We start from the raw sequence: 25,190 nt of genomic DNA on the forward strand, positions 1-25,190 counted from the left end.
CTCCTACGAACAAGAAATTATGGATACGGGGACTTGATTACATTAGATTTCTCTAATGCCATTTCGGTACCATTCTTTTATTTAAAAAAAAAATGTTTGGCAAGCAATTTAAATTGATTTTGATTTATCTCCTAACATATGAGGTGATCATGCGGGTGCGAAAATCACAAATTTAACACCTAGATAAAACAGTAAATAAATTGTAAAAACTTACTTTAAATCAACAAAAGCATCTGCGTTGTTAGATTAGAATTCACTCATCAACCCTAGATATGATTTCTAATTAACGCGTAATTTTTTGTTTGTTTTCACTTTATTTAATGAGAACTTAATCTATATGCAATGCATGCTAGTAATCTTACATGACATGGCAATATGATCTAAATTATATGGCATGAATAGAGTAAATCCTAAAGAAATGTAATAATTAAATGCAATTTAAATGACCTAATTCTATTAATAGGTGATTTCTAATTAAATGGGCCTAAAAACTAAATGATGTGTATTTCAATGAATCTAATCCTAATGACGTGCATGTGATTTTTTCCTAAAAGAATGCATTTTATTCTTAAATAATAGGATTAATTTAACCTATGACATTTTTTTTTGTATTTTTCATGAAATTCGAAATTAGAAAAAATGTGAAAATTACCTAATTAAATTAAGATTCTATTTAATTTGCATTAGGAATTAGGTTAAGCTAAATACTAATTTAAACTAAAATATTATCTTAACTTAATAATTTCTAACCCTAGATGCAGTCTATTTAAAAAATGAGATCAATTATTCTAAGGCTTTTTGGTGTTTTTTTTTTTAAATTCAGAAATTATAAAAATGCGAAAATTATCTACCTAAATTAGAATGCCATCTAACTTATATTAAGAATGAAGTCAGATCCTAAGTTACCTAACTTAAAAATCCCTAACTAAAATGCGATCTATCTAAGAAAATACCTAAACTTATATTATGAAAATATTATCTAAAATTAAACTAAATGCAACTTTACACTAATATGCAATGACGTGCAAAGTATGTCATAATACTACATGGCATATGCATGGTGGCTTTTTTTTTGTTATTTTTTTTATTAATTTCATGCAATTCCAAACAGTAATAAAACTAACATCCTAAATGAATTTTTTTATTCCTTTTTCATGATTTAAAATAAAATCCCTATTCTAAATATGCACGACAATAAAAAAAACAAACCTAATTCTATCTTTTTATTTCCTCTTTTTAATTTCGAAATTAACAATTCCTAATAATTAAACATGCTATTTCAAGTTTTGAAGAAAACTAACAACCTAAATCAATTGATTTATTTTTATTTTTTGACCTTTTTATTATTTTAAAAAAAAATTGAGAATGAAATTTCTATCCTGAGCTTGCAAACCCTAAAATTACATTTTTTGTTTTTTTTTTAAAATTAATTTAAATAACACCACAACAAATCAAGCAAAATTATTACCTAAATTGACGAATTATATCTCGCGCATGAGATCGGGTTGTGATTTTTCACATAAATCACGAATCGGATTTCGGGTGGGATCGGATTGGCAATTTTTTAAATAAATGCGAGTCGGATTTGGGCCCATTCAAAATCGGACTGACAATCACTAATTTCAAGCAATTTCATATTATGGAATTTCAATTTCACATTAAAGGGATAATTACACTAAAATGATAAAATAAAATAGCAAAAATAATAAAACAAAAATAAGATAAAAAAATACCTAAATTTTCTTTTTGCTTTTCTTTTTTTCTCAAAAAAGAAAAGAAATGTCTGGCCGGTCCGGCGAGGAGGAGTGTTGCCGGCGAGGATTCCGGCGGGGGCTTCGGCGAGGGGGTTGTCGCGGGTCGGCACGAGCCTGTGTCGCGGGGGCGGCGTCAGGGCGCTCGGATCACGGGCTTCAGCCGGCGGGGCGCTGCAGGGACGGCGGGAGGCCTCGGGTGGCTACGATGAGGAGCTCCGGCGTTTGGATCGGGCTGTTGGGCGCGGCGTCCTGCGAGAGAATCGGATCGGGGCGCGAGCGTCGCGGCACGGCACCGGCGAAAGGGAAGCGTCGAGCTGGGTCCGGGCCTTCTGTCGTCGGGGACCTCGGATTTGCAGGCGGAGGGACTCCGGCGGCTGGATCTCGGCTCAGCTGCGGCTCCGGGTCACCGGTGGCTTGGGATCTGACGGCGGAGACAGATCTGCAGAGGTGGGTCGCAACGGCAGGGATTGGCGCGGCGTCCGGGGGGTTCCTGTTGCAGGCGCGGGCAGAGATGAGGCGGAGGCGGCGGGTCGCGGGCCAAAGCAGGCGGCGGCGTGTCGTCGAGGCTCCGGGGGCTAGGCGTCGGGGCGGCGCGGGTCGTCGGGGCTCGCGGGTAGAGACCGGCGGCTCGAGCTCTCGCGGAAGGAGATCGGCGACGGCGACGGCGACGGCGGGGTTCGACGGCGACAGGGCCGGCGAAGGCCCCCTGCGGGAAGATGAACAGTCGTGCAAGGGGGCTTTTCTTTTCTTTTTTCTCTTTTTTTTTTCTACTTTTCCTCTCTCCACTCACTTTTTCACCTTTTGCTCTTTTTTTTTTTTTTACCGACAGAAAGGACCCGCTTTCCCCCCACCGTACGCGACTCTTTTTTATACACCAAAAGAATGTATCCTCGTGGTATATTTCATTGCCAATTTTACTCGTGTAAAATTTCATTGAATATATCATTTCACCGCACACAATATTTTTTACATATTCGATAAAAAAAATTCCTTTGTTGAGCAAAAATGCATCTCTCAGTGTATATTACCTAAATCTATGAAAAATCTCAACAAAATATAACAAAAAATAAAATTTGCCTAAACTATATGCCATGTGGTTATTATTATTATTTTTATTTAGCAAAAATTAACCTAAAAATTTAGGTGTCAACAGAAGAGAAGAAAAAAAAATTAGATTTTAGAAATTGTAGAGAAGAAAATAAATTAGATTTTAGAAATTGTTTCCAAGATTAAAAAGTTACTTTTTTCTACTTCTTGATTGTGTTCCAAATGAGAATAAAAAATTTACCAAATGGATTTACATTCTTTTTTATTCCCGGGAACAAAAGAACAGAATAAGTTGTTCCCGGGAGTGAAAACAAATAGGCTCTAAGCGTTTGATAACGATTTTGTTTTCGGGAACAATTTTTAATCAAAAATGATTTTTTTTCTGATTCTGTCTCTATGAATAATATCTGAGTAAAAGAACGTGTTTAGTAACTACACAAAATTTATATTCCTGGATAAAATTGCATTTGGTAGATTTCTTAAATTTTTTAGTACTTTTATTATATTTTTCTTTTGTTTCCTCTTTTTTTTTTTTTTTTTCCTTTTCTCTTCTTCCTCCTTTGTGGCCGCCACCGTCACCATCATGGCCGACGATTGGTTGGGCGAGGTCCGGCAAGCCTAGCCACCGTGAGGCTCGGCCTTGCCCGGACGCGTGAGGTTAGCCTCGCCATAGCCAGGCGAGCTTAAGATCACCTAGATCTAATGAAGTCGAGCTCACCCGACCATCGATGAGGCTCGGCCTCGGCGAGCCACCGCTAGGTAGCTTAGTAGTGGCCCGGTGAGGCCGAGCCTCGATGGTTGGGGAAGCTCAGCTCTAGCTCACTCAACCAAGGTGAGGTCAAGCCTCGCCCAGCCATGGGGAGGCTCGAGTCGATGAGCCTCGCCATGGCTTGGCATCACCGGCCATGGCCAAGGCCGATGATAGGCCAAAAGGAGGAAGAAGAAAAGGAAAGAGAAGAAGAGAAAAGAAAAAAAATTGGACTTGATTTTAGGAATTATTCTCAGGAACAAGAATGAACTTTTTTTCTACTTCTTAATTTTGTTCCAAATCTATTACTAGGAACAAAAAAAAAAAAAATGGATTTTTGTTTCCGAAACAAAAATTTTACCAAATAAGTTTATGTTCTTTTTGGTTTCCTAGAACAAAAGAATAGAATCGGTTGTTCCGGGAATGGTTATCAAACATGGCTTAAACAACTAATTTGGCTTCTCAAAATCAGCCACTTTTACGGATGTGGTTGAACCATATGACATTTTATTGAAGTTAAGTCCAAAAACGTCGGAGGACATTATCAAATTGTTATACAAGTCATTGTAACCAAGTTCAAAGGGTCATGAAAAGAGATGCAATGAGTTCCACTAGTGTACTGTAGAAATTCCCAAAGAAAATTAGAGAAGCATTTTTCAATCTGATATAACAAGTTAGAGTCATAGTTTTTCTTTTTTATGGTTATTGTATCTGAGACCTCAATGATCTTTCCCTCAGTTCACAACCAAAAGAAAATTTGATAATACTCATATCCAAGTTTATAGGAAAAGATGGAAAATATGATGATCCAAAAGTTAAACAAGCATAGTGAACTCTACTCAGAAACAAATGGATACGCTTACATACAAAACCAAAAGCTAAGTTGAGATGGTATTTAACTAGAGAAAAACAACGATAGAGAAAAACAAGGATCCCAATGAATGTTATCACGCATGATCCTGTGAAACTAAAGAAGGCATCTTTTCGGGACTCATCCTCTCTACCTTTGTCAACATTTGATAGTGTCGTTGGATAGTGATTTGACCTATCACAACTGATTAACTAAAAGCCACTGAGAAGAGGGTTACGTTCGTAACTTGCTTCATTGAAAATTCCAAATAGATTGCCATGATCCATCAATCGTCCAAAATTCGGAATCGTTATCTGAGCGTATCCTAAATTAGGTAAGAATCTCAATTAATTCGATTTCATATATCTTATGCCTAATTCGTTAAATTGCAATAATATTTGAATATTCAATCGATATTATCATGTCCAAAAAGAAATCTTTTGAAGCCCCATGAATTAGGAAATTTTCCTAACATCACAACGTATATACAATTGACAATTCGGTTGCATGCCTAAGAAATGATTCGCGATTGCATAGACAATTGTCAATCCAATCTCACGCTTGAGATACAATTCACGATTGCATAATAAGGTGGCCAGTTTGATCTCATACTCAAGATACGACTCGTCAATTTATTTCCAAAATTAGTTGGATATCTATAATATCTCATGTGATTTGATGTTGGCGTCAATGTGAATCTAATTTATTTCTATTTTTGTTTGATTTTAATTGATTTTATTTCTCAAAAATCCCACAAAGATTAGATACAATTAAAGTATATTTTTTAGGATAGCTTGCATGTTTAAATATTAGGCATTTTTAATTTCTAATTTTAATTAAAAAGAAAACGTAAGAAATATCATGTGTGTGTTATGTAAAACTAGGTCATCCCTTGCATGACATCTAGTCATTACAGGTTTGGGATCATTTAAATGTGTAACATATTAGGATAGTCGCATTTAATATTTTGCTATCATAGATTAAGTCATGTTATTAATATCACATGACATATAATTTATATGTTAGGTTGCACATTGCATGTCACTTTAGCTAGACATTTTTGTATGTCATACATGAATTGCACGTAGTTTTTAAGCTTCATTAAATAAATGAAGACCCTAAACAAAATATTTGAGTGAATTGCTTATTAATTAGAAATCATATTAAGTTGTTGATGTGATTTTTTAACTAACCTGCGGATACTTTTGTTGTTTTCAAGTAAGTATTTCCATGAAGTGCTTGGAATTTATTTATTGTTTTGCTTTATTGAGTGTTAAAAAATTATTGTGCATTTGCTTGATCACCTCATATGTTCAGAGTAATTTAAAATTGATGTAAGCTACTTGAATTTTTTTTTGAAATAAAAGAAAAATGTACTGAAATGGGTATTAGAGAAATCTAGCACAATCAAGTCTCCAAACTCATTTAATCTCTGATTCATGAAAGTGAAGTAATTCTCTCGTTACTTTTCTTGGATTTCGAATCGACCCACCAAAAATAAATTAGTGGCGACTTCTAATTGAGAAAAATCATTTATATATTAAGAACTTGAACCTAAGTCGCGAATTGATATGAGCTTGGGAGAATCCGAGTTAAGTTTAAGCTTAGTAATCCATTAGCCAAACCCTAGGTGGCTCTAACGCGCTCTCGGGGAGGTCGCAACAAAGCTATATAAAATGCCTGGTGATATATCCTGGTGAATTGATTGTCTTCAGATACAAATATTTCAACCTTGTCTAGTTAGTAGTTCTGGCATCATTGGGCCATGCAAGTTGTTGTCTGAGAGTCACGTACATATAGTGGGACACAACCTATGGCCAATGGCTTTGGCATCTCCCTTGTGAAGCCATTATTCAACAAATGTAAGGTTGTCAACAATTTCATATGGCCTACTGATGGAGGGATTCTACCTTCTATTGAGTTCCTTAACAGGTTTAGGTCCAACAAATTCAAAAGGATGAAATCAATTTGAGATGGAAGAGCCATCGAGCTTATTGGTAGATGCATCTAACCAACACATGAACAAGATTTGACTTGGATGGCAAATGAAAAGCACTCAACAAGTTGTTGCTAGTGAGTTTTAACTCGACGAGATTCTCATTATTTTGCAATAACCAATATCAACACCATTGAGCTCCCCATGCACATCACTAGCAAAGAACACTTCTTGTTTTTATGATGGACTGTTGCGTTAAGTCATTTCCTGATTCAGTAATTGTAATATCCGTAGCTCAACATCATGTGCTCTGTTTCTTTCCAGATGGCTATCAATTTAGCTCGACTCAGATTTCTTCTGGATTGAAGGTGTGGCTGGGCGATCGTTGACAAATGTTTCATGTTGGTTTAGTTTGAAACGACATTAAGATGATGGGAAAAGAAACGCCGGCCCAATCATTGATCCTAATACATATGCAGAAGATAGTCGCTCTTAAAGTTCTGTCAGTACAGTCGAACTTATCCTGCAAGCAATTTTGCATTAAGCACTGGATAAGTTTATTCTATTGCTATAATTCTTCATCAAGCAATGAGCACAAAAGTTGGCTGAGGCTGCTGAGCAGTGGTCCTGCAATGCATGCCTCTATTGTCAAATTGGAGCAATTTCCCCACGCCCAATCTGATCATTAGCTCCCGACCATGGGGTGAATTGAATCCCTTTATGTTAGTGGGGTCTTGATGTGGATATCGAGCCATATTGAGGAGGAGGTGCTAGGGATCCATTGTCTATTCCTACTGATTCGATTACTCAAGCGCGGGCCAAGCAATTTAGGTAAGCTATTGGCGTCATGGTTCGTGATCTTTGGCGTGGAGATGACGTTGGATCAAATCTTGAAGAATCTTGGAAATCTTGGCGCAATTTGATTATCTGGTTATCAAATATTTGACCAAGTCAAAAACATTATCTTCTTATTTAGATATATTATAGAATATGCCATATTAGATTTCTAGGGTTGGTTTTAGGGTTTGTGTGGCAACTGAAGACCTATATTAAGGATTGGCCTACTTTCTTTGGGGGATAGATATTTTACTTTGAAAAAAATTGAGAGATTCTCTTCTACTATTTTTTTGAGGACTTGACCTTATCAAGGTTTTCTTGTGATGGTCGATTCGACTTATCGAGTGAGATAGCGAATTTTTTCGCTCGTGACGTCTATAACGTTGGTTCGTTGACACACTTTCGTCAACAGGTCACATTCATACTAAAGTTGCCAATCACAGGTTCGATTGGAGGTCGAGGTTCGCAATTCACACCATCCGGGCCTTCATAGAGCGATCTTTCCGCAACGATTCACATCATTTGGTATCAGAGCTTGCTTCTACAAGGTCTATTTATCTTTAATTTATCTTTTATATTTAGCAATTTGAGATATTGAGCTAGGGTTTCGATTCTAGCCAATTTAGGGATTCGATTGCTTTTGTGCTTCCATACATGGTTGTTTGCTGTTAGTTTTTTTTTTCCCTAGCATCTTAAATTGTATCTAAGTTTGTCAAAAAAGAAAAGAAAAAAAGTTCGTAAAAAAAAAAAGAAAGAAAACGTACACAAAAAAAAAAAAAGCGAGAGAAAAAAATAGATTCAGCAGAAAAAAATAGCCTAACAAAAAAAAAAAAAAATCAAGAAGGCGACTTGTTTATTAGTGGACTGAATTGAAACAAAATCAGTAGTGATTTGAGTTTCAATTGGAATTTCGAAAGTTGTACTTGTTGATTTGAAATTGTTACTTACTGAAACAAAATCAGTAGTGATATAATCTTGTTTGATTAGTTTGATTGATTGTTGTGAGGGGGTTGAGAGACAAGTTTGAGTCTGATAAAGAGCTTGCAAAAAGAGAATACGAAAGGGAAAATGCAAGAGTGTGTGAGCTTAATTGAGCGTGGAAAAAGCCTAGACTTGAGTTAAACATGAGGGGAGTGACAAACAGCTTGAGTAGAGGTGTTAAATGAGTCGGTTGGGTCAAGTTTGGGTCGGGTCATTAAGGCTGTGCATGATAAAATTTCTGTTTCTTGATTTCTCTATTTCTCTGTTTCCCGGAACATGTTTGGAACAGAAATCCGTTTGGTAACGCAATTTGATTTCTCTATTTCTGAAACAGATTTCTATTTCAAAAATAGATTTGAAGAAGAAATCGAAGCTAAAATTTTTAACTTCCCAAATTTTAAATAGAAATTGAGAAATCAATTTCTGGCTAGAAATCAATTTCTGTTCCAGAAATTTTGTCATGCGCACCCTAATGGTCTGACCCAAATTAACCTAATAACCCATTTATGACCTATTTATGCCTAATGTAAATTTTCTGACCCATACCTGACCCAACCCATACCCGACCCATTTAACTAAACTTAAAAAAGCTTATTTCTTATATATATATTTAAAAGAATGGTATTACTAAAATAGTTTTATACAACACAAATTTAATGGACCATTTTTATAATTTTTAAAATAATTATTTTTAAAAAAGGAATTTGAATTATTTTTTAAAATTAAAATTTTAATTAATTTTTAATTTTTAATTTTTAATTTTCTTTTTTCTTTTTTGTTCTTCTTCTTTGGCCGGTTGCCGACCATGACGGTCGGCGACCGACCACGCGAGCCTCGAGCTCGCCAAATCCGGCGAGCTTGAGCCTCACCTTTGTTGGCCTCCGCCTTGCCAAATCGGGTGAGCTCGAGCCTCGCAAGAGTCGGGCAAGCTCGTGCTCGCCCTCGTTGGATCCGGCGAGCTCGAGCCTCGCCGGACGTCGGTGAGGCCTCCGCCTTGCCAGATCCGGCGAGCTCGAGCCTCGCCGACATCGGGTGAGGCTCAAACTCGCAAGATCTAGCTAGCTTGAGGCTCACCGGTGTTGGGAGAGCTCGAGCACGCCGGATCGGGCGAGGCTCCAGCCTCGCCGGATCTCGGCAAGCTCGAGCCTTGTCGGCGTCGGGTGAGGCCTTCGCCTCGCTAGATTTGGCGAGGTCGAGGCTTGCCAACGTCGGGTGAGCTCGAGTTCGCCTCGCCCGACGCCGGCGAGCTCGAGGCTCGCCTAGCGGTCGCCGGCCATTGACGTGCCGGCGACCGGAGGAAGAAGAAAGAAAAAAAAAGAAAAGAAAGAGAAAAAGAAAAGAAAATTAAAATAATTATAATTATAATTATAATTTCGATTTTTATAAAAAAAATATTTTTATAAAGTTAAATAGATAAGAGAGAATCTCTCTCTATGGGTTGATAAATGGGTCTTAAATGAGTTTGAGAGCAAACCCATTTAACACCCATATATCTCAACCTCTTTATTTTCAAAACCCATTATAATTATTTTGGGAAATAAAGTTTGACCCATTAACAACCCATTTAAGTAGAAATGGGTCCATAAATGGGTCAATGACCCATTTAACACCTCTAACCTTGAGAGAAACATGTGAGGGAGTGATTGGTGAGGATTTTGTGACTAACGTTTACTTGCATGTCTAAAAATGTGTGGCATGAAGAAAGCGTGAATCAAAGGGAGGATGACTCCATGCAAAGGGATGAAGCGCTCATGGAAAGCATCTAGCAATTGAGAGTCGTAGTGGAGGAACTTAGTGGCCGAATGATGGGGAATGGCATGGGGGTTGATGGTGATCGAGAGCTACCCCGAGGAATGCCACAACATCAACGAGACACCTCTAGAACACGACCTAGAAGGTAGTGGCATTATGATGATTATGAGGTTGATATGGAGGATGATCGAGACGCTCGATTTGAAAGGTGGAATGGAGCCCGAGGGTTTAGACACCAAGAAGATAATGAACTTGGCAATATCAAGATGATGATTCCTTCTTTCCAATGGAATAATGATCTTGATGCGTATCTAGAATGGGAGAAACGAATGGAGATGGTAAAAATTGTAGCTACTGAATTTACTGATTATGCTATAATTTGGTGGGATCAACTTGTGACTAGTAGGAGGCGCAATGGTGAAAGACCAATAGAGACGTGGGATGAGATGAAAGCGGTGATGAGGAGGCATTTTGTACCAAGTCATTACCATTGAGATTTGTTTCAAAAGTTACAAAATTTCACACAAGGCAATAAGAGCGTGGAAGAGTATCACAAGGAGATGGAGATTGCCATGATCTGTGCTAGCGTGGTGTAGGATCGTGAGGCCACAATGTTAAGATTTTTGAGTATTTTGAGCCGAGATATAGTAAGGGTGGTGGAGTTGCAACACTATGTTGAATTGGAGGAATTGGTGGACAAAGCCATCAAAGTTGAGCGGCAATTGAAGTTGGACTGAAATCACAAGAGCGGAGGAGGTTCAAATTAGAATTTGAGATCCAATTGGAAGAGAGATGAGAAGCTAAATTGGAGAGGAAATAACATCAAAACGGAAACCTCAAAGGAGAAGGAGAGGGACAGTAAAGTTGGAACAAATTCAGTTTCAAGTAAAATTGAAAACCTTAACACTAGAACTTGTGAAATTAAATATTTTAAGTGATTGGGCAAGGATCCTATGGCGAATCAATGCCTTAATAGAAGGGTGATGATCATGACTGGACATGGTGTTATTGAGTTCGAAAGTGAAAGGGAAGAAGAGGATGATGAAATGCCACTGTTGGAGGATTATAGTGATGGAAAAATAGCTATCAAAGGAGACTTATTGGTGGTTAGGTGTTCTCTTAGTGTGCAAGTAAATGAGGAGGAGCATCATCAATAAAGAGATAACTTGTTTCATACAAGATGTGTGGTGAATGCCAAGATCTGTAGTTTGATAATTGATGGAGGTAGTTGTGCAAATGTGGCAAGTTGTATTATAGTGGATAAGTTGGGTTTGAAGATGACAAAGCACCCTAGGCCTTATAGACTTCAATGGTTAAATGATAGTGGTGAGGTGAAAGTGTTGAAGCAAGTTCGAATCCCATTTGAGATAGGGAGATATAAGGACTAGGTAGAGTGTGATGTTGTACCTATGCAAGCGGGTCATATCTTACTTGGAAGACCATGGCAATATGATCGAAAGGTATATCATGATGGGTATACTAATCGTTATTCATTGGTGATGAATCAAAAGACTTGCACCTTGGTACCAATTACACCTAGTGAGGTGTATCAAGATCAGTTAAAGTTATAACGAGAAACTGAGAAAAAGAGAAAATGTGAGAAATCTGAGGGCTTGCGTGGTGTGTTCGAGACACAAGGAAAATGAGAGGCCGATAGGAGGACTGTGGTAAGAACCGAGAGAAAAGAAGAGAGGAAAGAAAAGAAGCAAAATAAATTTTTATGCAAAATCAAGTGAAGTAAGGAGAGCTTTAGTTCTAGACCGACCAATGCTTGTACTTTTGTACAAAGATGGTTTGTTTTCTACTAATGATCTTGACCCAAATTTGCCTAGTCATTTTGTGTCTTTATTGCAGAAATTTGAAGATGTATTTCCTGATGAACTTTCGGGAGGGATGCCACTAATTTGAGGCATAGAACATCAAGTCGACTTGATTCCTGGTGCGCCATTACCTAACCGACCTACATATCAAAGCAATCTCGAGGAGACAAAGGAACTTCAGCGGCAAGTTAGCGAACTTTTGGAGTAAGGGTGTGTGAGAGAGAGTCTTAGCCCATGCGTAATCCCTGTTTTGTTGGTGCCAAAGAAGGATGGAACTTGGCGAATGTGTGTTGATTGCCGAGCAATCAATAATATTACGGTAAAGTATCGACATCCTATTCCTAGGTCATATGACATGTTTGATGAGTTGCATGGTTCTTGCATTTTCACTAAAATCGATTTGAAAAGTGGTTATCATCAAATTAGGATGAAAGAAGGCGATGAATGGAAAACTGCATTTAAGACCAAGTATGGATTGTATGAGTGGTTAGTCATGCAATTTGGATTAACTAATGCACCGAACACGTTTATTGGTCGATTTGTGGTTGTCTATTTCTATGACATCTTGATATATAGCCGAAGCCGAGATGACCATATTGAGCATATGCGAGCTGTCTTGCAGGTTTTAAGGGCCGAGCAATTATACGCAAATCTAAAGAAGTGCTCTTTTGTTACTAACAAATTAGTATTTCTAGGATTTGTTGTTAGTGCTAATGGTATACAGGTTGATGAAGAAAAGGTTAAAGCAATCCGTGAATGGCCAATACCTAAGACCATAGGAGAGGTGCGTAGCTTTCATGGATTGGCGAGTTTTTATCGGCGATTTGTGAGAAATTTTAGCACCATTGCCGCACCTTTGACTGAGGTTATCAAGAAGCATGTGGGTTTCATGTGGGGAGAAGAGCAAGAGAAAGCATTTAATTTACTAAAAGATAAGTTGACTAATGCTCCTTTGTTATCTCTGCCGAATTTCAATGCTACTTTTGAGATAGAGTTCAATGCTTATGGTACAGGAATTGGAGCCGTGTTGATGCTAGGAGGGTGTCCCATAGCTTATTTTAGCGAGAAATTGAGTAGAGCAACATTGAATTATCCTACTTATGATAAGGAGATGTATGCTTTAGTGCGAGCTTTGGAGACTTGGCAACATTATCTATGGTCGAAGGAATTTGTGATCCACACCGATCACGAGACCTTGAAGTACTTGAAAGGGCAACAAAAGTTGAATAAAAGACATGCTAAATGGATGGAGTTTATCAAGACTTTTTCATATGTGATCAAGTACAAGAAAGGTAAGGAGAATGTGGTAGCCGATGCACTTTCTCGAAGGTATGCGATTTTAACTACTTTAAAAGCAAAGTGTTTAGGTTTTAATCATATCAAGAGCTTATATACTGATGATGATGACTTTGGGAGAGTATTTGAAGCATGTGAACACGTTGCATTTGATAAATTCTATAGGCGTGAAGATTATTTTTTTCATGAAAACAAATTATGTTTGCCTAAGTATTCTTTGCGTGAATTGTTGGTGTGAGAAGCACATAGTGGTGGTTTAATGGGGCATTTTGGCGTTAATAAGAGTTATGAAGTGCTGCATGAACATTTTTATTGGCCACATATGAAGAGAGATGTCACACGTGTTTGTGAGAGATGCATTACCTGTAAGTAATCTAAGTCTACAACTAAACCGCATGGCTTGTATACGCCACTACCTATTCCAACGCATCATTGGACTAATATTTCTATGGATTTTGTGTTAGGATTGCTGAGGTCTAAGTATGGTAAAGATTCAATTTATGTGGTTGTTGATCGGTTTTCAAATATGGCTCATTTTATTTATTGGCATGAAACTGATGATGCATCTCATGTTACTGATTTGTTCTTTAGGGAGGTTGTACGTTTGCATGGCATTCCTAGATTGATTGTTTCGGATCGTGATTCTAAATTTCTTAGTTACTTTTGGAAAACATTATGGAAAAAACTAGGAACACGGTTGTTATTTTTTACTACTTGTCATCTACAAATTGATGGTCAAACCGAGGTACTTAATAGAACTTTAGGGGTATTATTGCGTGCTATTATTAAAAAGAACATAAAATCTTGGGAAGATTGTCTACCACATGTTAAGTTTGCATATAGTAGAAGCATGCATTCTGCTACTAAATTTACACCATTTGAGGTTGTCTATGGTTTTAATCCGTTAACTCCGTTAGATTTAACCCCTTTACCTGTTAATGAGCATGTGGATTTAGATGGAGCAAAGAAAGCCGAATTTGTCAAGGTGTTGCATGAGAAGATGTGCACAAATATTGAGCGCAAGACTGAGCAATATGCAAGGCAAGGCAAGGCAAGGCAAGGCAACAAAGGATGCAAAGAAGTGGTGTTTGAACTTGGCGATTGGGTTTGGATTCATATGTGCAAAGAGCGATTTCCTGAGAAGCGACATTCTAAGTTATTACCGTGAGGAGATGAACCATTCATGGTGTTAGAAAGAGTTAACAATAACGCCTACAAGCTTGATCTCCTAGGTAAGTATGATGTCAATGCTACATTTAATGTTTCTAACTTAACTCTTTTTGATGCCAGTGATGATTTGAGGGCAAATCCTTTGCACGGGGGAGGGAATGATGTGGATATCAAGCCATATCGAGAAGGAGGTGCTAGGGATCCATTGTCTATTCCTACTGGTTTGATTACTCGAGCGCGGGCTAAGCAATTTAGGCAAGCTATTGGCGTCATGGTTTGTGATCTTTGGAGTGGAGATGATGTTGAATCAAATCTTGAAGAACCTTGGAAATCTTGGTGCAATTTGATTATCTGGTCATCAAATATTTGACCAAGTCAAAAACATTATCTTCTTATTTAGATATATTCTAGAATATGCCGTATAAGATTTCTAGGGTTGGTTTTAGGGTTTGTGTGGCAACTAGAAGGCTTATATTAAGGATTGGCTGACTTTCTTTGGGGGACAGAGATTTTACTTTGAAAAAAATTGAGAGATTCTCTTCTACTGTTCTTTTGAGAACTTGACCTTATCAAGGTTTCCTTATGACGGTCGATTCAACTTATCGAGCGAGATAGCGAATTCTTTCACTCGTGGCGTCTATAACGTTGGTTGGTTGACATGCGTTCATCAACAGGTCACGTTTATACCGAGGTTGCCAATCACAAGTTCGATTGGAGGTCGAGGTTCGCAATTCGCACCATTCGGGCCTTCGTAGAATGATCTTTTCGCAACGATTCACCTTAGGTCTTGTCTTGAGACGCTAAAACCCAGTTAATTTGATGTTGCTGGTCACAATCATAACATATTTCACATCTTGGGTGACACTTACAAGAATTTGTTGATGCTAGATTCATTTCAGTTGTAAACTAAACTATTTTCTCTCAATTCACAACCCAATCAAATTCATATTAGCATGACAAGAAATACAATACAAACACTCTAGGAGTCGAGCATTCAAAAGGCATAATAAAGACTCAAATGACTCAAATGCAAACAATCCTATTAAATAAAGTTTCTTCACTGTGATTATTTCTTTTCCACCACAAAATGCTTAGAAAAACAGTCACTAATGGAGAAAAAATGGGATAAACTTACGAACAAGCTAGAATAGCACACACAGATAGTACGGGTTTAGGTAGAGAAAAAGAACCACACCAAGGAATGCCACAATATATGATCCTGCAAAACTCCACAAGAAGGCTTCTCTCCAAGAGTCATCCTCTGTGGTATGACTAAAAGATGGTGGTGTCCCATGTTCCTGATGTGAGTCATCACAGCTTGTTAATGGTGTTCCACAAAGAAGAGGGTTACCTTCATAACTTGCTTCACCAAAAGTTCCAAATTGATTTTTTCGATCTGGTGTCTTGCCTGACAAATTGTTGTAAGCCACTCTAAAATCTGACAAGGCATAGAGCTTTGTTAGTTGCGAAGGGATAGGACCGATTAAGTTGTTGTAGGACAGATCCAAGCTCTCTACATTCTTCAAATTGGAAAATGTTTCAGGGATCAATCCTATCAAATGATTGTGTGATAAGTTCAAGGCTCGAAGTTCACTCAAGTGGCCAATCTCTAGAGGAATAAAGCCCGTCAAATTATTCATCGAGAGATCCATTCCCGACATAAGTTGTAGAATGTAGCCCTTATATGATTCCAACCTTCTCTTTGTCACAAAGTTTACTTCTTCTAATTTAAATGTTGAAGCCAATGTGTATTCTCTGCGAAGCCCAGCCCAAGTGGTCAAATCCCATTTGCCCAAGGGAACAGAAAAGTCTGAAGATACCCCATCATTTCCAAATGTCAAATTTTTCAAGCAAGGAGGAATTTTTCCAGAAAGATTATTATTTGAGAGATCCAATATGGTCATGTTTTTCAACAGACATAAATCCAGAGGGATTGAACCTTCAAAATTGTTTCCTTGTAGTAGAAGAACCTTCAAGTTATGAAGTGAACCAATCCAGCTAGGGACCTCACCCGACAATGCATTTTGTCTTAGATCCAATGTGACAATCGATGAAGCTTCAGAAAGAAACTCCGGAAAATGCCCAGCAAGTGCGTCATTAGTTAAATGCAAGAACCTCATAACTGTAACATTGGCACAAGCGGGTATATAGGGCCCAAGGTTGTTACTTGAAAGGTCTAAAAGAACAAGATGATGTAAGTTGCAAAAGCTCAATGGTAAAGGACCTCCCAATAAATTACTTGACAACATAAGCCCTTCCAAGGATTGAATATCTCCAATCCAATTGGGAAGTGTTCCGGTTAGGAAATTATGACTTACATCCAAAACTAGCAAGGAGGAGCTATTTAGTATGTAAGGTGATATGTCCCCTGTGAAACAATTATTATCCAGATACAAAAATGTCAATATTGGGAAGTTACAATACCTCGGTAGCATTTGGCCTTGCAAATTGTTGCCTGATAGTTTCAATGCTTTAAGTGATGAACAATTTTTAGCTAGTATCTCTAGTATCTCTCCCGTAAAGCCATTGTTGGACAAGTCCAATATATACATTTCTGCCATATTGCCCATTGAGGAAGGGATTCTACCTTTCAATAAGTTGGTTGACAAGTTCAGAAAAAGCAAATCTGGGAGGATAGAACCAATCCAAGATGGAAGCTCCCCTCCAATAAAATTAGCAGACACATCAAAAAGCCTCATGCCATCAAGACTCAAATTGGAAGGCAAAGCAAAAGCACCTGATAAATTGTTGCCTCTGAGTTGGAATTCCCGTAGATATAAATTCTTCACCAATAGCCAATTAGGGAAATTTCCTGTCATTCCACTGTGGCTAATTTCAACAACTCTCAAGTCATGTTGTTCTTTCAGAAAGCTGGGAATTACGCCATTTGTGTCTTTATTGAGTGGACAGTTTGATAAACTAAACTCCTTTAGTTGAAATGAAGGAAACCAAGTGGGCTCTTCCGTATTTACTTCAAGATGATTGTCGTTGTCAAGGAGGCGGAATACCTCAAGGTTAGAGTTGTTAGCCATGGAAGCAAGGGAAAGTGAGCCTTCAAATGCATTTCTAGAAAAGTCAATAAATTCAAGTGACTTGAGATTAGAGAGGACAGACAAAGGAATGGCCCCGCTAAATGATTATCGTAAACATCAAGTTTCCGGAGTGAGGTCAGATTGAAGAAGCATGATGGAAGAGGGCCCGAAAATTCATTAAAACTAATATCCAACACTTCAAGGTTCCTTAATCCGCACAAGCCTGTTGAAGTGGACATGGCAACTATGAGTATTGTCAGTAAATTATACTTTGTATGATTAAAAACTCAAGATCATGGTTTGTGTCGACAATGGAGGATAGAAAGATTGTGCAGTCTAATATCCGAAAAGAAGAAGAAGAAAAGAAGAAGGTAAGATGGAGCTTTGTAGTTGAATCGCCTCACCACAATGTTTCATTTCCACTATTGTTTGCATTACATTAATTAGCACAAGAGAGGTGGAGAAGCTTAATCACTTCCCGAATTTGATAAACCTTGAATTGGATTGGAAACGAAGGCTTAAGTTGATATTATCCTAGAATTAAGGCGTAATCATATTTTCAGCCTCTCAAACGATTGTACTTTTCAAAAAACGATTCATTGTTAGCTATTTTTAATTTCCCTTTTAAGTTAACTTGTCATCAAACATGCGTTTAGCATGCAAGATATTTGAATCAGTGTGATCAACCGTATGTTGTTTCTTAACACTTTTAGTCTAAACGAGAAATTTAACGAAACGTTCTCCTCTATCTTCTATTCTTTTTCAACTCCAGTTATCCCAAAATTATGGGGTTGTAACCATAAACGGGCAAAACCAATACATATATAATTACATGTAATTCATTTATTATCCCATCAAAAATTGTTCTTTATATAAGCTATATTAAAAAAAAATTCTGTAATATGATTCATATCGTTTATTAACATATTTGAAAATTTTCTTTACCATTTTTTTTTTCAAATTTAAACTCAACAAGAAATAAAAATTTGAGAATGAGAAAGCAACTAGTTACGACGCCCGTGCTTTGCAGGGGCATATTTTGTCGTCAAAGATGTTTTCACTTGTGTTTAACATTTGGGGTTGTTACCCATTAGGTATGAAATACACGACTAAAAATTATTGTCAAATCGGACAAACAAAACGTGAGAGAAATGTTTAAACTAAAAACTTCAGCTAAATAGATCTACAATAGAGCCATCAGATAAGAGTACTACTGTTATCTTCTTCATAAATTCAATTTAATTTTTATAATTATGTGGATTTCTTTATTAATGCCGTAGACTTTAAATATGATTTTCATTCAATTAAGTCAAAACTAAAGATCATTTTCTCATAAGCTATGATTTAAATTTTATTTGAATTGCACCATTGAAACCAAAATTCTCTCTCTCTCTCTCTCTCTCTCTCTCTCTCTCTCTCTCTCTCTCGTAAATCAATTTCGAATAAGTGGACTTTGGATGATTTTTTTTTTCCATTTCTATTTCCTGTTAGATGGCTTTGCGTAAATGAGATAAGCTATTTCAGATGAGTGAATTTTAGAGGAAGCGAAACTAAATAAAGTGAATATTCGTGTGTGAAGTAAACTATTTTTTTATCTGATGTTTAAGATATTAATGTTACTGTAGTATTTAAACTTATAGAATATTTGCAAAATAAGAAATAAAATAAGCTGCCATTCAAATTATTTTAATTTAATTTTAAAAATAGATAAATTATGTATTTATAACTCCACTGAAATAGGTTATATTTCAAAATATGAATATTATTCATGTAATAAGATACATTTATCTTTTAATTTAAATTTTAGATTACATGAATAAATTACGTAGTTCAAGATATTTTATGCTTGTTCACTTTTTCAATCTTAAAATCAATGAAAGATAAATGTTGAACCAGATAATCTTGGAATAATAAAAGTCATACGAAGATATTTTATCTTTTTGTTCAATTTTTCAAACTTAAAATCAATAAGAGATAAATGTTGAACGAGATAATTTTGGAATAATGTAAGTCATTTGAAGATATTTTATCTATATTTGTGTTTTTCATATTAAGTCTAAAGACATTAAATTTCAAGAAAAACAAATCGACAGTTTAGAACGTATTGGCCGAATGCATTCCATGTGGCCAAATTTCCGTGGAATTCATGCACATGGCAATTACATGTACGAGTGAAGTGGCATCTGTGGAGTAAAATTACATCAAATGGTTAAATTTTATATTTTGAGATATATTGTCTTTATTTACTTTTTTCGAAATTTAAAATGAATGAGAGATAAAGTCAAAAAAGATCAATGTCGGAAAAGATTTTCAAGGTACTTTCTCTTTATACTTATTTTTTAAATTTAAACTCAGCAAAGATGAAAGCTTGTTGATGACAAACTACTAAGACAATGTTTATAAGGTGAAGTGAATTGCCACATGATGAGCATATGAACGAACATAACTCCAAGTTTAACTATATATGAAATTGGTAGATAAGTGAAAGCTTACTTTAAGTGAAAATTATTCAAATAAGAGATAAAATATTCAATGACAGACCGAAAAGGTAAAACTTATTTCCTAAGTAAATTTTAATCATATGAAGAAATAAGCTACCATTAGAAAACTTTTTCTTGATAAACTATTTATAAGTTGCTTTCAAAGTTAGTTATGTCCTGTAATAATATTCTCTCTCTTTATCCATTACTTGAAATTCAAATTAATTGGAGAGAGAATTTTGGGGGATAAATCAATAAGCTAATACATACTTTTTTGTCGCATTTAGGTCACGTGGCAAAAACTATGCAATATGCTTTGCCACGTTGTAATCATGAAGATAAAGTGAAGTGTCACGTGAAATGTACTTTCTCTTTGTTCATTATTTTAATAATTAAAATAATGAAATATTGAAGTATGAGATAAAGAACAATTAGCGAAAACCGTATCTGTCCAATGTAGGCCATTTTGCATATGAATGTTATGTATGTTGTCACGTGCCTATCATAAAGGCAAGGTGAGGTGCTACGTGCCAAGAACATGAGAGAACATTCTCTCAATTCTGGTTTTAACCGTGCATAAGGGATAAATAATAGATTAGTAGATGTATCTTTGTCCAAATGAACGTCATATAGATGAAATGTTTATTCGTTTTTAAGTGGTGCTTATTGGTAAAGGCTATCTATGGGCTTTTTAAAATGTGACGCCTGAACATATTGTTCGTTGACATGCCCACTCTTGAATGTCTTTTTTTTATTTATTTATTTTATTCAATCATATTATATTCAAATAAGAGAGATTATTAAAGAAAAAATGATCAGATCTTAGCATCAGGCCAATCAATATAGCTAATTAGGATTATGATAGAAAGATATTTTTTCAGTCAAGGGTACTTCGCTTTTTGATAGCGTAATCACTATTAATTAAATGCAACCGTTCCCCTTTGTCATCAGTATCAAGTTTTACTCGAGAATAAATTAGTAGATTTCGAAAACTTGACTCGCTTATTGTACTTGTTTTTTTTTTTGGTCAAAAAATACAAGTACATTAAGCGAGTACAGAAAGTATTACCATAAACAACATATGGTGTGTCCTTTTTTTTCCTTGTTTAAAAGTACAAAAATAATTTATCTTTTACTATACTTCAAAATCTCATATATAACTTAATTAAAAAATAATACAAGAAACCATGTCTCCACAGTTGTGCATATTGCAGGTGTTCCAGATTTAACAAGAGGCCAAAGTGAAAGATCTACGATATTTAGAATAATCTTAAAGAACAAAGTGAAAAACAATCTAAGGTTGCTTTGTTTCAGCTTCAGTGTCATTTAATTTCTTAGGCTTCATGGCTTCGTTGAATTTATTTACACATGCAATCCCTGAAGTTTGACCACCATTGTGGTTTAACATGTATACTTTAAATGTTGTTTGATTTTGATTCTTGATTAACTTTTGCATTTAATTTGATTAAGAATCCTGAACAATATTTGAACTCCTTTGGTATATTGTTATTGCGGACTATTTGTATCTTCTTAAGCAATAACTCTTGGTCTGTTATTTTAAAAACTATTCTTCAGGCATGCCGGTAAAAAAGTTGAACAAAAGTAAAAGCATATGACTAAACTTCAATCTTCAAAGATCAGGGATCAAACTAAAAAGATCAAATTTTTAAGGATCACCGATATCATGATCCCACAATGACGATATCGAGCATGACATACATTTACTAATGGCTTCCATAGACATTTAACTAAATCCTCCCCATGTCAAGCGCAAATCAAACAACTATATAGAGTCACTTTTCTAGACACAAGTCACTGGCGCCAAGTTATTAGAAGAAAATGTGAGGCCGAAATATGATCTGGAGGACGTCGAATACAATGCAGTCATGCCTTCTATGTTCAAGACAATCTTATCTCAAAAGGTTGATAAAACAAAAGCATTTCCAGAGAAGTACCTTCCAGTGACTTCGCACCATTCAATTCATCATTGACCAAACTGTTATGCGAAAGATCCAGCTCCTCGAGATGCACACCTGTGATTGACAAAAGGTGCTCAACATCGAACTTTACATAATAAGACATGATCTTCTATTTTACATGTACCTTCAAGCTGACTGGAAGACAAATTTTGAGCCTCCACTAAAGTTTGCTTGTACAATGAGGGGACCTGCTGTAGATCATTGTTATATAGATCTAGCCTCTTCAATTTCTTCAGGTGTAGTGTTCCATTTAAATCTGATTATGAACAATTCATGCATACAATATGGTTAATCAATTATCTATAGAAATCATATATCTTATATATTGAGAATAATTATATGCTTATGACGAGGACAATTGATTTATAGGCATAAACCAGTTGGTCCGACATATTCAAGCATTGAAAAAGTCTCCATCACGTGACTTTGTAAACCAATTTCATAAGCGAGTAACTTGCGCTTTTGACGGTATTCATTATATTTAGTTCACTAGCGAAGCTAAGATAGCCATGTGCTCCCCACCTGACATTTCTTTACTTTACACTTGTGATTATCACGTGGCAATATGCATGGCATAGTATTGTCATGTGGTTCGTGCGAGGTAACCGCCTCCTCGTGAAACGGTGGCTCAGCCGCAGCGCTACCTAGATCTTGGGTCGAAGCAAAGAGAAGGGTGGGGCTCAATCGAGCAATGGTGGCTCAAGGGTTGCAAGGCTCATATGAGGGTCCATGGTGTGCTTGTGCGTGAGAGAAGAAGTGGGAGGCTCAAGAGTTGCAGGGCTCATACGAGGGTCCATGGTGTGTTTGTGCGGGAGAGAAGAAGTGGGAGAGCCAACAGAAACTGAAGGGGGTAATTACCAAATTAACTTTGAACCTGTTGTATAGATGTCAATTAGTCCTAAACTCTTCAAATTTGCAAATAGTCCTAAATATTTGTATGGAATTCCAATATAATATTTCTAACAAATTGTTGAAGTGATATTCCATCATCAATAGTCATCTTACGTGACAGGACCGACGATCTGACATATATAATTCTTAATGAAACGATATCATTATGCATATTTTTTCTGATTTTCTGTTTTTTTTCCCTTTTCTTTTATTCCTTTTTTCTTTTCTGTACTTCTATGTGCTGATGTTCATCTTCTCTTTCTTAGGATCCGTTCGTTTCACAGAAAATAGACCATTTCCGGAAAATATTTTCCAATAAGTCATTTTCCAGGAAAATGACGATATTTTCTGGTATTCGGCTAAAACCTAAAAATGTTTCAGAAAATATTTTCCAGTGTTCAGTAAGGAAAATATTTTCTGCTCACCAAATTGACGAGTGTGAGCATCAAGCTTGAGACTCGCTAGATCAACGAGCGCGAGCTTGAGATCGATGAGCTTAAGGTTCACCTAATGATAGTTGATGACTAGCCAAGAAAGAAGAAAATGAGAAACAAAAAAAAAAAAAAAAAGAAAAAGAAAAAAAGAAAAGAAAAGAAAAGAAAAGAAAAAGGAAATTTAAATAATTCAAATTAAAAAGGAAAAAAAAATTAAAAAATAATTCAAATGAAAAAAAAAGAAAAGAAAAGAAAAAAAAGAAAATATGGGAAAAGGAAGTGAGGTTTGTAGAGATGTGAGATAATAGGGATCAAGTGAGGAAAATGTTTTCCACTTTTTAAAAGTGGAAAATATTTTCCCTACTTTAGAAGACTTTTTTTTCTTTGATAGAAAACATTTTCCCTAATGAATTCATTTTTCGTGAAACGAACGCTGGAAAATCCGAAAAACATTTTCCAGAAATTATTTTCTGCGAAACGAACGGAGCCTTAGAGAACTCCTATTCATCGTTCAAGGTAGCAGAATGTTTCGGCCGGGAAAAAATGGGCTTGGCTGGGGTTGCTGGGATCCAAGGGCTCTGAGTTTGGAGCTCCTTAAAATCAGCGACCTTCTTATCATTTTCGGCACTTCTTGTTCTCAACTCGTGGCAATGAGAAAAACGTTAAAAGCAATTGAAGATCCATCTAAAATTTAGAACGAGCAAAAGAAAAATAAGAAAACCAAAGCTCTCTGAGGGGTGCATTTGAGAGTCAAGAAAGACACGTACCAAACTTTCCCCACTCGCTAAACAGAGGAATTCAACAAAAGAAGAAACAATGAACAACAATGTTGAAGGACGACAAGGCGCTTGCATTAGCCGAAGGGGGAAAGGAAAAGATAAAATTTTCAGGCGCTAAAAAATTCGGAGATAAAAATTGCAAGAATTCTTCAAAAAAGAGAGTGAGGAGTTTCGCATTCTCAAGCTAAAGAAAACACAAAATTTGTGAGTGAAGAGAGAAATAGAATGTAGAAAAATTGGTCCCCGCTTTACTCATTCGAGTGTGGATATGGTCTGAAAGCAAGTGGAGCTATGCGAGGATAATATGATCCAAACACAATCATAGGGGTGCATGAAGAAAATGGGGAGTCGAAAAAGGTTTAATTTCATCTTTGTTATGTTACTTAATATAATCTCTTGCTGCTCTTTTTGAGTATATTTTGAATTACGTAAATCTGATCAATGGGTAATTTATTTTCTTCTTCTATTTATGTCTACTTATGTTCCATTGCCTTATTTACATAACATTAAATGTGACTTTCCCTATCTAAATAGACTAGAGGTTGACCTCGAAAGCCCCAATGTGTATCTGATTTTCGTGCATGTCTATATATATGGAAGGGTAGGGTGGCTTGTGATTCTGGAACCATTTGCTTTCTCCTATTAGGCACGAGTCCGTGCATCCAAATAAATATAGATGTCGGAAGATGTAACCAACATACAATATAAGAAATGCAAATAATTATAAGAGAAAAGAAGAAAAGGGAAATAAGGAAAATAAGTCATAATACTATTTGTGCAATCACGTGTTTGTCATGAATTCACTCAATTCATTTCTATAATTTATAGCACCATAGTATGACATTTTTTCCGTGTTCAAAAAGTAAACGATTACTTAGAAACATAATTGAAATGAATAAAATGAAACAAATAGGAGGAAGGTGGGAGGGGGAGGGGAGGGAGAGAGAGAGAATTACCTAAGAGAGAATTACCACTTAAATCCAACACTTGAAGTTCCTCCAGAGGAAGGAATAAAGAGGCATCAATAACCCAAGGCCGAGACTCTTCTCTTTCCCAGCCGAACTCTCCTAATTTCCAACCGTGTGTACCGCTCAGATATAATCGAGTCACCCGTAAAGTGGTGTTGTCGCACTCCACATAAGCCCAGTGACAACAGTCACCAAGACTGTTGTGCCGCCGCGACAGAAAAGAAGACCCATTGGGGGGGTAGAAGGCAGCCTCAATGTTGAGCAGTGCAATCCTCTCTTCTTCCAAGCACCCCATGCTTCTTCTACTTCCCATCAAAACGGCCAACGCCCAAGTCCATGTATACAGTAAAAGACACTTCATATTTATAAGGTTGTTTTGTGCATTCATCTGTTTCTTCTGCTTCACTATGTGCAAATTCACGAGGGCCACCTTCAT

The 25,190-nt window shown here is 36.5% G+C and overlaps 1 protein-coding gene across 1 annotated transcript; it reads right to left on the minus strand.

The window, feature by feature from the left end:
• Window positions 1-1,910: 1,910 nt before the first annotated feature.
• On the minus strand, window positions 1,911-25,190 carry LOC104451104 (receptor-like protein 15). Its single transcript, XM_039315822.1, has 5 exons — window positions 24,758-25,190; window positions 21,807-21,938; window positions 21,659-21,736; window positions 15,350-17,243; window positions 1,911-2,460 (listed from the first exon to the last, which is right to left on the minus strand). The coding sequence occupies exons 1-5, from the start codon at window positions 25,188-25,190 to the stop codon at window positions 1,911-1,913; spliced, it is 3,087 nt and encodes a 1,028-aa protein (XP_039171756.1).

This window comes from Eucalyptus grandis, chromosome 6 (assembly GCF_016545825.1).
Source record: "Eucalyptus grandis isolate ANBG69807.140 chromosome 6, ASM1654582v1, whole genome shotgun sequence".
Lineage (NCBI taxonomy): Eukaryota > Viridiplantae > Streptophyta > Magnoliopsida > Myrtales > Myrtaceae > Eucalyptus > Eucalyptus grandis.

What these genes read in the sequence shown, in the direction of transcription:
- LOC104451104 (XM_039315822.1), bottom strand. Translation starts at nt 25,190, where the DNA reads ATGAAGGTGGCCCTCGTGAATTTGCACATAGTGAAGCAGAAGAAACAG. An exon ending in TGGTGCGAAGTCACTGGAAG is followed by an intron (nt 17,244 to 21,658) that starts GTACTTCTCTGG and finishes ATGCATTTGAAG; the next exon opens with GCTCACTTTCCCTTGCTTCC. An exon ending in TACCTAAACCCGTACTATCT is followed by an intron (nt 2,461 to 15,349) that starts GTGTGTGCTATT and finishes ATCTTCCCGCAG; the next exon opens with GGGGCCTTCGCCGGCCCTGT.